Source organism: Pseudophryne corroboree, chromosome 4, assembly GCF_028390025.1.
Source record: "Pseudophryne corroboree isolate aPseCor3 chromosome 4, aPseCor3.hap2, whole genome shotgun sequence".
Classification (NCBI taxonomy): Eukaryota; Metazoa; Chordata; class Amphibia; order Anura; family Myobatrachidae; genus Pseudophryne; species Pseudophryne corroboree.
The window spans coordinates 777,057,036-777,070,681 of record NC_086447.1 but is presented as its reverse complement, the minus strand read 5'-3'; the positions used below and the strand labels follow the sequence as shown (position 1 = coordinate 777,070,681).

The 13,646-nt window shown below is 45.8% G+C and overlaps 1 protein-coding gene across 10 annotated transcripts in view; it reads left to right on the top strand.

Annotated features, from left to right (window-relative positions):
* HHAT (hedgehog acyltransferase) overlaps positions 1–13,646 on the top strand; it is a 1,065,929-nt gene that overhangs the window by 259,588 nt on the left and 792,695 nt on the right. For 9 of the 10 annotated variants that reach the window (XM_063918275.1, XM_063918278.1, XM_063918277.1 and 6 more), the window contains one exon: positions 4,448–4,660. The exons of the other annotated variant lie outside the window; for it this stretch is intronic. In XM_063918275.1, the coding sequence (XP_063774345.1) occupies positions 4,448–4,660 (213 nt within the window). The remainder of the gene's footprint in view (positions 1–4,447; positions 4,661–13,646) is intronic. 10 annotated transcript variants of the gene reach the window in all.

Here is a 13,646-nt window from a genome sequence, read left to right as displayed (position 1 = left end):
TGGGGTAATGTGAATTTGGCTCAAACTGTGTGGGTTAATGTGAAGTTTGTCTCAAACTGTGTTGGGTAATGTGAGTTTGGCTCATACTGTGTGGGGTAATGTGAATTTCGCTCATACTGGGTGGCTCAATGTGAATTTTGGCTCATACTGTGTGGAGTAATGTGACTTTGGCTCATACTCTGTGGTGCAATGTGAATTTGGCTCATACTGTGTGGGGTAATGTGACTTTGGCTCATACTCTGTGGTGCAATGTGAATTTGGCTCATACTGTGTGGGATAATGCGAATTTTACTCACACTGTAGGCGCAATGTGAATTTCGGCTCATACTGTGTGGCGTAATGTGAATTTCGTCGCAGACTGTGTGGCGCAATATGAATTACGGCTCATACTCTGTGGCACAATGTGAATTTGGCTCATACTCTATGGCGCAATGTGAATTTGGCTCATACTGTGTGGGGTTATGTGAATTTGGCTCATACTGTGTGGGGTAATGTGAATTTGGCTCATACTGTGTGGGGTAATGTGAATTTGGCTCATAGTGTGTGTTGTAATGTGAATTGGCACTATTATATGGCCATGCCCCTTCCCCCACAAAGCCATGCCCCTAAATCTTTGCTGCGCACCTTCGGCGCCCACTGTCCATGCTTTGGATTATGGGAGGGGGCGCACCAATTCACTTTCTGCCGAAGAGCGACAAAATGTCTACTTACAGCTCTGGTGCAGAGTGTCCTGTATGCTACACAGCCCATCAGCATTGTCACCTCCTCCAAGCGGCACTACTAGGGGGCATATCTACAGAGGGAAAAAAAAAATGGGGGCATAACTACAGAGGGGAAAACCTACGGGGGCATAACTACTGCGGGCAGGCTAATTTTTAAGTTGATAATTTTTGTTTAACCACCGAAGGATTTTATAAATATCCAAATGGCCCTTGGTAGAAAAAAGGTTAGCCACCCCTGGATTACATAGACAAACACGTGTTGCAATTTCAAATAAAAGGAAAAAACTTCCACAAAAGAACATGCAGCTTATTCTGGCCGGGTGGAATAGCAGGAAATGCTGGTACAGGCTTCAATTTTGAATTGATCCCCCAAACTCTGACATACAACAAAAGACTCCTAGATCTTTTATCACTTGGCTTTCCTCTTCTAGCGAGTTCACAACCCAATCTCTGCTGACTGGATGACCAGCTAATAAATCTGTGTCTAGGACTGCCCACGTAATTTTTAACTTTAGTACAAATAATTGTACATCATTTCTCCTGTGTGTATTACAAAGGAAATAACTGATTGCACAAAAGTTGTTTGCTTCATTTTCTAAGAGAAAGCATTACAGCAAAGGTAGCCATTACATTGTAAACGCATTCACATTGAGCTTTTATCCCAAAAGCCTGCTGCACATGACACATGCAGAGCTTTTATTTGTTACAATTTACACAGGTTCATTAATATTCATTATTGTGCATAGCATGTCTACCATATTCCATGAAATAAGCAGATAAGATCTCTTAAACGGAAATGTCCAAATTGGCATTTGTTGAAGGAGTTCATCACATGTGTTTGTCCAAGCACAAGTGGTCATTGGGCTTAATCATTTCTCTGAAACACCAGTCCACCGGTCCTTACTGTTTGCATAATTTGCAGATGTTATTACAAATATATTTCACTATAAATGCTGTATTACAAGGCCTTAATTAACTGCAAAGGATGTTTCCAGACACCGCTATCTGTGAACTCAAAATATATAAAACTAACTGTAGCTAACCACAGACATATCACACCTTTTTGATGGAACCCGTAACTTCATATAAACAGTGAATGTAACTAACCACAAACATGTCACACTGACCTGATTGAATCGGTCTCGGTATGGGTGAGCGGTGGTTAGGAAACCGCTGGTCACCATACCGACGCCGGGATCCCAGTGTTTAGATTGACGGCGGGAGAGGGGGTTGGGTGGTGGCGAGCGCTACAAAGCCCCTTGCGAGTGAGAATAGCCAACTGTCTGGCTTTCCACCGGGCGGGACTCCGGCGTCGGTATAGTGACCAGCAGTCTCCCGACGACAGGTCACATAACCGCATCCCGATTGAATCCATTCATAACCTGTATACTCTTCCAAAAACCAAATATTTTTCTAAGTAAGTTTTAAAGGTTCCTAAATTCCACATTTTTGTAAAATATGTCTAATTATTGATTAGTTCTTAAAGCGTTACTAACTAACAACCATCATAATGATCATCTTACAAATGACTTCTTAATCTTAACTTAATGTTTAGCAAAACATAACATACTAACTCTAAATTGTTTTTAATATATCACAAATCAGACATCGATCATTTAATTAATAACCACATAGGTAATTGCAGGGAAGGATAAAGCATCCTTTATTTGCTCTCCGCAGTTCCAGGGCCTATTGTAAGATGTGGTGCTCATCCCACCTAAAGGATGTTTGAGAAATTAAGTAGTGAAGACTATAAGGAAGGGCTATCAATTTGTGTGTAATATTCATTATGTATAGATCATGTATGACTATGCACATGTTTAGATTTCCCCCTTAACATGTGTTAGCTACATACAATATGGCATGATCACATTAATCGCCATTAATTAAACTGTAATATGAGTGTAAATATGACTGTTGTAATGTGTTATCTACCTAATTTCTCGGAAGCCATGCATCCTAGCGATTTCTAAATCACACCTAAACTGCGTAGACAACCCATATATTTTTAGGATTTTGGGTACTCCTAGCTATTATAGAAGCATTCATCTTCTTTCAAAATAGATAACATACAGTATGGTTGGGGTTTTTGATCCTGTTTTTCTACAGTCACGCCTGGTGGTTAGGTGGCTTTTTGTGCTTGTCCCTGCTTGCTTCATATATCCAAATAATAATGTGCAGCCCTAGACCTATAACCTAACCTCAAAGAAAAACAGAACTCAGAATGTCATAATATACCTACAGATGTGTCCTCATACATCTAGCCTCAGTACACCATGCAGCGGGAGATGCAAGTGAGCTGACAGGACCCATGCAAATCCACTAGCGTCGGGACTGAGGGGGTTATTCAGAGTTGATCGCAGTTTTTGCTAAATTGGCAAAAACTGCTACTGATGAACTTGCATGCTGGGGGCCGCCTAGCAGAGGCCAAGGCCATCCAGCATGTATGGCACGACCTTATTTATTTTATTTATTACCAGTTATTTACATAGCGCGTACATATTCTGCAGCGCTTTATAGAGAATATTTGGCCATTCACATCAGTCCCTGCCCCAGTGGAGCTTACAATCTATTTTTCCCTACCACATGTACACGCACACACATACACGCTAGGGTTAATTTTGTTGGGATCCAATTAACCTACCAGTATATTTTTGGATTGTGGGAGGAAACCGGAGTATCCGGAGGAAACCCACGCAAGTACGGGGAGAATATACAAACTCCGCACAGTTAGGGCCATGGTGGGAATCGAACCCATGACCTCAGTACTGTGAGGCAGTAATGCTTGCCCCTGGCTGTGATCGTAATTATATTGTGATCGCATCGCAGAATTGGAAAATAGAGGTTGACACCTGCCTGCGCATCTTTGCTGCATATGCAGGTGCACCGCCAGCATGTTTCCAATTACAGGTAACGCAGGCGACATCATCAGGCCACTGTGAAAAACGGTCATGAAACGCCTTCATTTCCTTTTCCACTCACACACACCCAATTCCCCCCCCCCCTCCCCACGCCGCGTTGCCATCCATTCCGGTATGCGATCACGTAATAAAAGCACACGCACACGCACTGCATCCACGGCACATGCGCAGATGACCGATAAGTGGCTGTTTGCGATTTTTCTCAAGGCTGCGACCAGGTCTGAATAGCCCCCTGAGTCTGTATATGAAACACAAAAGGAAAAAAGCCACGGCCCTGCATTGCAGAACATTGTAAGCAGATATACAGACTCAATTGCACTCAGATATACAAGTGTCGCATATCAAATTATTCAGCACAGTTTCCCGGTGCGTGCTAGTCACACCGAGTTGCGTCTCAGATGGATTTTCAGCAAAAAAGAAGCCTGATGCTAGTCTCACGTTACCTGGTGTTCAGAGAGGGGCTGTTTGGAGTGACTGCAGCAATGATGTATGAGGACACATCTGTATAATCTCTACATTCCTTATTTATTATATACAGTTAATAAAAATATAACAGCTGCAGCCATGCTCATCTTACTGCGATGCGGCTTGCTGCATTGCGTGCCAGATGTGACTATTTGCAGCCATCGATAACTGAATTAATTCCATTAGGAATTAATGGAGCGATTGATGTCTGCGAATAGTCACAGCACGACATGCAGCAAGCCATGTGTCCGCATGCTGCATTGTGGCAAAGATGAGCATGGCTACATCTGTACTATGAATGACGTTTGAAGGCTAATGGTCACCTGTTTTTGTTTGCAGCGTGGGTGGTACGACAGTGAGAATGAGTATTACCTGCTGCAGTTTACGCTCACTGTGCGCTCACTCTTTTACACAAGTTTTTGCTTAGAGTACAGCGGTTACCAGGCAAGTGACGGCGGCAGCTATTCCTTTCCTTCTATGCTGGTCTATGTGTTCTATCACCCTCTTCTCCACAATGGCCCCATTATCACATTCAATGAATTCACCAAACAGGTATGTGTCTCGTTATTGTATGATATAATGTGATATTATTGTGATTTGTACATTATGCAAAGCTAGACACACACACACACACACACACACACACACACACACAAACATTTTCTCATTTTCTCCCTACTCTGCACACAGATTGGCTAGTAGAGTTATTGACCATTACAGGCTATTTGACTTGTCAGCTAAGTCATTCAATTCTTTCTAAAAAACAAACCTTATAAGTACATTAAATTAATGATTGTGTAGTAATATTTATTTTCTGCAGTAATATTTAAAAAAATATAGGCATGATATCAACAGGGGTGCAGTATCCCCACAGCTCTTTAGTAGTATTATTATCCTTTCAGTAGAAGTCTGTATGTCCATTATACAGTATTACCACTTGCTAACAGGCTTACTCTGCCCTGCATACAGTACATCGCTGTAAGTGTGACCGTATCTCCGGTCTGTCCTAGGTCTGCATCTTCATCAGTCACAGCCATTGCAGTAGTTGTTAGGCCAGGTCCGTCTTAGCAATGTAGGGCCCTGCGCCAAGCAATGCCCTGGGGCCCCTACCCATCCTCCAGTGGTAGGAGTTGGAGGTGCTATCAGCAGCACCTATGATATCCCGCAGGCAGTACGGGGTGTTTTCTATCTTCCGCTTAGCGTGTAGGACCTGGAGCAGTAATTTCTGCTAGTTACTCTTTTACTGCACAGCTGGTGGGAGATGGGGCAGGAGGGGGAACACTAAACTGTAGAAGGGGGCATTGGGCTGTATGAAGGGTAACCAGTACAGGACTTCCTGGGTGGTAGGGGGTGTTTAATACGAAAGGGAGGGGTGGATAGTGGAATGGGCTAAATATTCATAATTTCTCATACGTCCTAGATGATGCTGGGGTCCACTTCAGTACCATGGGGTATAGACGGTTCTGCAGGAGCCATGGGCACTTTAGGACTTTTCAAGGGTGTGAACTGGCTCCTCCCTTTATGCCCCTCCTCCAGACCTCAGTTTAGAAAATGTTCCCAGGCAGACTGGATGCACTCCAGGGGAGCTCTACTGAGTTTCTCTGAAAAGACTTTGACAATGCCTATTATATACCTTATTTAAAACACTCTAAAAGGTTAAAGAACACAGTACGCAATTGGCGTATGGAATACCGCAAGAGTACGCACGTAGCGTAACGAACGCTTAGCCGTGGACGAGACGCACGAGCGGCACGTTCGCTCACGGCTTAGAGCGTAAAGGCAAGCACGCTATAGGCTGCCGACTAACGTAATGATACGCTATCAGCGTAGCGGGCGCTCGAGACCACGAGGAGATCACAAGCGGCGCTGACGCTCACAGAGTTAAACCTTCATAACTATACCATAAACAATGTACTTATACTGTAAACCCTTGTGCAGTGATAAAGCGTAAATGCAACACAGTGTAACCTTGTTAGTTTAAAAGCTGTATGAGCGTATGTGACGCTCTGAGAACCCTTTAGCAATATAATAAACACTCTAATACCGGTCTAAGGTTCCAACACCTTTAAGGGAGAGAATGAACGTTCAATTGCAAAAGAATAACACAATACAAGTTATACACTACCAAGATAACATAAAATACCTAACCGAATTACTACACATAAAATACAATAAAGATACAATTACATTTAAGGGGGAAGGAGAGAGAGAATGGCTTATAACATTAAATAAGAGACAATATGGTTGCAGAGAACTTACGCACAAAGGGAAACAATCGCAAGCGCCTTTCTGGATATCCAGCTCCCGATTATCAGTGATGAGAACCGTTGAAGAGAATAGAGAGCTGGCCCAGATCGGCTTGTCCTTTTATACACTACACACAATACAGTACAATGGTCCCTACATTCTTATTGTTCATTGGACACAGGAATTCGTCTTCGCATTATAACAAAAGGTCATAGGTTGGTTCATACAGGTGGGCTGTGACTATTCCTAACTGCTCAGGTGGGTGGGAAACTGGGTTTCCCGCCGCATGGGTAATAAAGTGCAAATATAGTAAATGTCCATAAACTTCTTATGTCCATAACTATACGCACGAGCGATTAATCCGCTTCAAACCAACACCGGAATATTGCTAATTATATTCTCTTCCGATGGATACTAAACACCACTGTGTAACCCCTGTCTGACCCTTCGTATCAAACAAAGAGGGATCTCTTTGTCCCCGAACATACTACGTTAACTAAACTTTCAGATTCTATCAAAGGGACCATAATCTACAAAATACATTATATGACTAAAATATGTTACGATTGAGTCGCCCGCTAGACGTACACAAACTCTACCGTAAATGCGCATACCGTGCGCCTGCGGGTGCACGCAACTGAGAGTATGCGCACGCACGGGAGGGCTCATGCACGCGCAGCAGGCACTCGCATAAGGTGCATATATGGCAGTGTGTAGCGTGATATTTTTCTGACTTTGACAGTCCACCCTTTGGCAGTCACCAATAACTGTCACTTTCTAAAACATTTAAAAAAAAGAAAAATATATGTCATGTGTAAATACATTTCTATGGTCGGGTAGGGGAGGAGAGAAGAAGGTGAGAAAAGGGTATGACCTAGTGAGATAGCAAAAGCATGTGTGTATGAATCCATGTTTGGGGGGTCATGTATCATCGTGCCGTACGTGTTTTAAATCAAGCTTCGAGGTATTGCAAAGTATACATTTGAATTCCTTCTTATCCCGTGGTACGGGTCTGTGGATGGGCTGTCAAACTTTACCGAGCTCTTTTCGGCTTTTGGTTGCAACAAAATGGGGGAGCACATTTTAGTTGATGATACATGAATGGGGGAATATGTGAGTGCTGATATCTGTGCCTATATTCCCTATCGACTATGTGTGTTATTACCTGAAGGTTGTAGAGATGAAGATAAAGAGCAATTATGGTAAATGCAGTCATAAACTATGTGAGTTTAATATACATTTGCCGATTGAGGTCTTGTCTTGTGTCTTGTCTTGATGTACATGTTGACTGTAGTCTCCCGATGCTTTTGCTATAAACGGTGTGCAAAAAGCTTTTTCAATGTCCATAGACTTACAAAAAGTGTTGGGCTAGCGTAAAATTAAAGGTACTAGGGATATGGGGGTCTATGGCATAGTCCATCAGTTGTCTGTGTAAAAGGTTGTCAAATTCTTCTTCCAAGCGGATGTCTTTTTACCTTGGAGGAAAACAAAGGAGAAACGGGTGAAAGAAACGGACCGTGGAATCACATTTTCATCACAACATTGTCTCTATCGTTGGGTCATAATCCAAATCAGTCGTTGTTATTACAGTATCTTCACTTCTTAAACTCATCACTCGGGCGCTACGTTTACACTTTGTTAAAACCCGAACGCATCTAAATATCAGACCGACCAATATGATGACACCCAGAATACACAAAAGAAATTTCCCTACATCCATGATAATTCCTTGAGCCCATTCTCCTAAACCAGAGAACCAATTTTGCGGGTTCAACCATGACACCCAACCGGTCAGCTCATTACCCACAGCAGCGAGGGTGAGGTTGTGTCTCCTGCGGAACTCCCACTTTAATTGGAGAATGTCGTCCATCTTTTTGTCTATGACCTCGACCGGGTCCTCGGTGCTATTCGTAATATATGTGCAGCATTTTACGCCGTACTGCGTTGCCAGTGTGACACAATATCCGCCTGTCACTGCTGTGAGATAATTAAGAACCATCCTATGCTGAACCAGTTCTGTTTTATAAGCTTGGAGCTCCCTTCCGGTATACCTGAATGTGTTATCATACATTTCAGTGATATTGTCTAATAAATTTGCAAGCGCAGATATATATTTATAATTTATCACTCCTCTGGCGGTACGAGTGATATCTAACGCGATTAGGAATTGAATCCCGGTGGATTCATGGATCAGGTCAGAGGCCGGATGCTCTGTTCTTTCTATCAGGTGACGTTTAACGATGTGCTCGTAATGAGTGTGAGTATAAGGAGCTTGGGCACCACGGTGAATATCTTTCATTTTTGTATGTGATACGGTCATTACCTCAGGCAGTACTTTTCCAATATAACATAACCCTTCTGAGTTTGGGGCAAGCCACTTATACGCCTTCCTCCCACATATGAAATATGCATCATCGGGGAGAACATATGGGACGGAGTAGGACATAACCATATTACACATTTTCCATATGAAATCTCCTAACCCTAATTCTCCCATCTGTTTAGTACACGTATCAGTTTGTACGATATTGTCACGAACCTCGGGCAGCGGCGACCGCGCTTGTCCCTGCGGGTGGCCTGGTCTGCCCGGCGCCTCTCTTCCCCTGTCAGTCTCCGGCTTCAGCGGCGGGTCGGCGCTGCTCTCCGGCGGCTTCCCGGAAGCAAGGGCGCCGCCATCACAAGCAAGGGCAAGGAGGCGGAGCAGGTCTGACGTCACCTGCCTGCTCCGCCAATCAGGCTAGGGCGGGGAATTTAAAATCAGATACCAGGCAGAGATCCGATGCCTGAGTATCTTCGTTTCTCCTGTGGAAGCTATGATCCAGAGCTCCCTCGTCCCTGCAAGCATCCTGTGCTTCCAAGCATCCTGTCCCTGCAAGCATCCTGTGCTTCCAAGCATCCTGTCCCTGCAAGCATCCTGTGCTTCCAAGCATCCTGTCCCTGCAAGCATCCTGTGCTTCCAAGCATCCTGTCCCTGCAAGCATCCTGTGCTTCCAAGCATCCTGTGCCTACAAGCAACCTGTGCTTCCAAGCATCCTGTGCCTACAAGCAACCTGTGCTTCCAAGCATCCTGTGCCTACAAGCACCTCCGTGCCTCCAGTTACCTCCGTGTCTCCAAGCACCTCGTGCCTCCAAGCACCTCCGTGCCTCCAAGCACCTCCGTGCCTCCAAGCACCTCGTGCCTCCAAGCACCTCGTGCCTCCAAGCACCTCCGCGCCTCAAGCACCTCCGTGCCTCCAGTTACCTCCGTGCCTCCAGTTACCTCCGTGTCTCCAAGCACCTCGTGCCTCCAAGCACCTCGTCCCTCCAAACACCTCGGTGTCTCCAAACACCTCCGTGCCTCCAAGCACCTCCGTGCCTCCAAACACCTCCGTGCCTCCAAGGGTCTCCCAGCACTCCCTGTACTCCCAGTACCTCAGTGCCTTCAATACCACAGTGTCTCCAATATCTCAGTACCCCAGCCTTCATTATTTCTACAAGTCTTGTCTTACAGGAGACCTACAAGAATTCCTCTGGGCCTCCCGCCTGCCGTCTTAGTTCTGCATGAGGAAGACCTACATCCGGCCATCTCTACTACGACCCAGTGGCGGTTCCTCTTCCCGGTCATCGGAAGAAGCCCCGAGTCCACAACACTCCCAAACCAGGTCAGTGATAGTATACTCAGGCCTCATGGACTCGGGGGATCGGAACACGGACTCTAGTGCCATCCAGAACCTGGCTTCTCGAGTGCAAAGTCAGGAAGCAGCACAAGGTCAGGTGATGCAGTACCTCCAGCAGTTGTCCGGGCGTCTGGATCAGATTCAGGCGTCTCTGGCCTCAGTAATTCCGGCTCCTGTTCCAGCAGTCGCACCAGTTGCCGTTGCCAGCAATGTTCAACCATCGGCCGGTGTCACTCCACGCCTTCAGTTGCCTACTCCGTCCCGCTATAATGGGAATCCCAAAAATTGTCGTGGTTTCTTGAACCAGTGCGAGGTACATTTCGAGCTACTTGCACACAACTTTCCTACAGACCGGTCCAAGGTAGCATATATTATTTCTCTGTTGGAAGGTTCTGCTTTGGATTGGGTGTCTCCATTATGGGAACGATCTGATCCCATGGTTTCCAACTACACCAACTTCATCTCGTCCTTTCGAAGGATTTTCGACGAGCCCGGCAGAATGACCACTGCTTCTTCCGATTTGCTCCGTGTTCGGCAGGGCGCCCGTTCCGTGGGCCAGTACGTGGTTCATTTCCAGACCATTGCTTCCGAACTACGCTGGAATAATGATGCCCTGAGAGCTGCCTTCTGGAACGGTCTTTCCGACCGGCTGAAAGACGAGCTGGTTACTAGAGATCTGCCGGATCCATTAGAAGATTTGATTTCCCTTTGCGTCAAGGTGGATCTTCGGATGCAGGAGCGTGGAAGAGAACGTAACCGTTCGGATCGTTCCAGGTTCCGGAATCCTACTCCTAGGCCGGTGGCCTCACCTAGCTCAGATGAGCCCATGCAAATTAACCGCTCCCGACTGTCTCCGGAAGAACGACAGCGTCGTCGTGAGGGTAAACTCTGCCTTTACTGTGGAGCCGCAGATCATTTTCTTAAATCTTGTAAAGTCCGTCCGGGAAACGGGCAGACCTAGCTTGTTCCGGAGGAGTCAAGCTGGGAGTTACGACAAAAGCTTCTCCAACTTCGGACTGCTTGCTTCCAGTAACTCTAGTCTCCAATTCAGTCTCCAGGTCTTGTGAAGCCCTATTGGATTCCGGAGCTGCAGGGAACTTCGTTTCTTCCTTCTGTGCCCAAAGTTTGGGTTTAAAGTTACGGCCTATCGAGCGGCCAATTTCACTGACGGCTATCAACGGGACTAGAATTTCCAAAGGTCTCATAATGTGGCGCACGGGGCCAGTTAAGCTGCGGGTCGGGGCTCTACATCAGGAAGATTTGGAACTCTTGGTAATCCCAGAAATGCCCCATGATCTGGTTCTTGGAATGCCTTGGCTGAAAAGTCATAACCCCCACATCGATTGGAAGTCGTCACAAATTCTGTCCTGGAGTTCCTTTTGTCACACTAATTGTCTTACTCCTGTTTGTCCGCTCCGTGTTACCTCCAAAACGGATGAAGAGCACATTCCGGAGGCATATCAAGGGTACAAGGACGTATTTTCGGAACAAGCTGCTGACCTGTTACCACCTCACAGGCCTTGGGACTGCCCTATTGACCTTGTCCCAGGGAAGACGCCACCTCGTGGTCGCACATATCCTCTGTCTCTTCCCGAGACTCAAGCCATGTCGGAGTATATTAAGTCCAATATGCTCAAGGGATTCATTCGCCCCTCTTCCTCCCCTGCTGGTGCAGGCTTCTTTTTCGTGAAGAAAAAGGACGGGGGGTTGAGACCATGCATCGACTACCGCGGCCTAAACGACATTACTATTAAGAATAAATACCCCTTGCCACTAATCACAGAGTTATTTGATAGGGTTCGTGGTGCCCGCATTTTTTCAAAACTCGACTTGAGAGGAGCTTATAATCTTATACGCATCCGAGAGGGGGATGAATGGAAGACTGCCTTTAATACCCGAGATGGGCATTACGAATACTTGGTGATGCCGTTTGGTCTTAGTAATGCTCCCGCGGTTTTCCAGGGATTCGTCAACGAAATCTTTCGTGATATGCTGTATCAGAGCGTTGTGGTATATCTGGACGACATACTGATTTTTTCCAAGAATCTTGTCGAACACAGGACTCAAGTCAAAGAGGTGCTACACCGTTTACAAGAGAATCATCTCTACGCCAAGCTTTCCAAATGTACCTTTGAAGTAACATCTATTCCGTTCCTCGGTTATGTCATCTCGGGGACGGAGCTTCGCATGGATCCGGAAAAGTTGTCGGCCATTCGTGATTGGACTCAGCCTCTTTCCCTGAAAGCAATACAAAGGTTCCTGGGCTTTGCGAACTACTACAGGAAATTCATTAAAGGTTTCTCCACCATTGTTGCACCCATTACTGCCCTGACGAGAAAGGGTTCTAATCCTAGTTTGTGGCCTCCGGAAGCCATTGTAGCTTTTTCTCGCTTAAAGTTAGCTTTCACGACGGCTCCAGTTCTCCAACAACCAAATTTCGAGGAACCCTTCTTCTTAGAAGTTGATGCATCTTCAGTCGGGGTGGGGGCTGTCCTCTCCCAGCATTCCTCTGATAAGAAATTACATCCGTGTGGCTTCCACTCTCGTAAATTCTCTCCAGCCGAACGAAATTACTCTATTGGAGACCAGGAACTCTTGGCAATCAAATCTGCCTTGGAAGAATGGAGATATCTTCTAGAAGGGGCTAAACATGTGTTTACCATCTACACGGATCACAAGAATTTACTGTACATCAAATCCGCACAATGTTTGAATCCTCGCCAGGCGAGATGGGCACTTTTCTTTTCCCGATTCTCGTTCATTATCAAGTACCGTGCCGGGACTCTCAATATTAAAGCAGATGCGCTTTCCCGTTCACAGGTTCCCACAGACGAGGATGAACCTCCGGAGCGGGGTTTAATTCTGAATCCAGTTTCTGTCTCTGCTGCTTTAACTACTCCAGCTCCTCCTCCTGGAAGAATGTCCGTACCAGCTAGATTCCGCCCAGGAATACTACGGTGGGTCCATAACTCCAAGTTTTCCGGTCATCCCGGCGCTCAGAAGATGTACAAGTTTCTGCAAAGGTCTTACTGGTGGAACACCATGAGGAAGGATGTACAAGATTGCGTTAATTCATGTCCCCAATGTACACAACATAAATCTCCTCGTCTGCCTCCTGCAGGGTTACTTCGTCCTCTGCCTATCCCTGTGAGACCCTGGACTCACATTTCCATGGACTTCATCACTGACTTGCCCTGTTCCAAGGGTTGCAACACCGTTTGGGTTATCGTTGACCGTTTTTCGAAGATGGCACACTTTGTGCCCTTGACTGGTCTTCCGACAGCACCGAAACTGGCTCTATTGTTTATCCGAGAACATTTTCGTTTGCATGGGTTGCCACAAGAGATTGTTTCTGACCGTGGAGTACAGTTCACCGCCAGGTTTTGGAAAGCCCTTTGTTCAACTCTACACATTAAACTTAAGTTTTCGTCGGCTTATCATCCCCAAACAAATGGACAAACGGAACGAGTCAATCAAGATCTAGAGACTTTTCTTCGGTTGTATCTCTCTCCTTCACAGGACAACTGGGTGGAGTTGTTGCCTTGGGCGGAGTTTGCCCATAACCATTTGTTTCATTCTTCCACTGGGGAATCACCATTTTTCGTCAACTACGGGTTCCATCCCCGTGTTCCGGA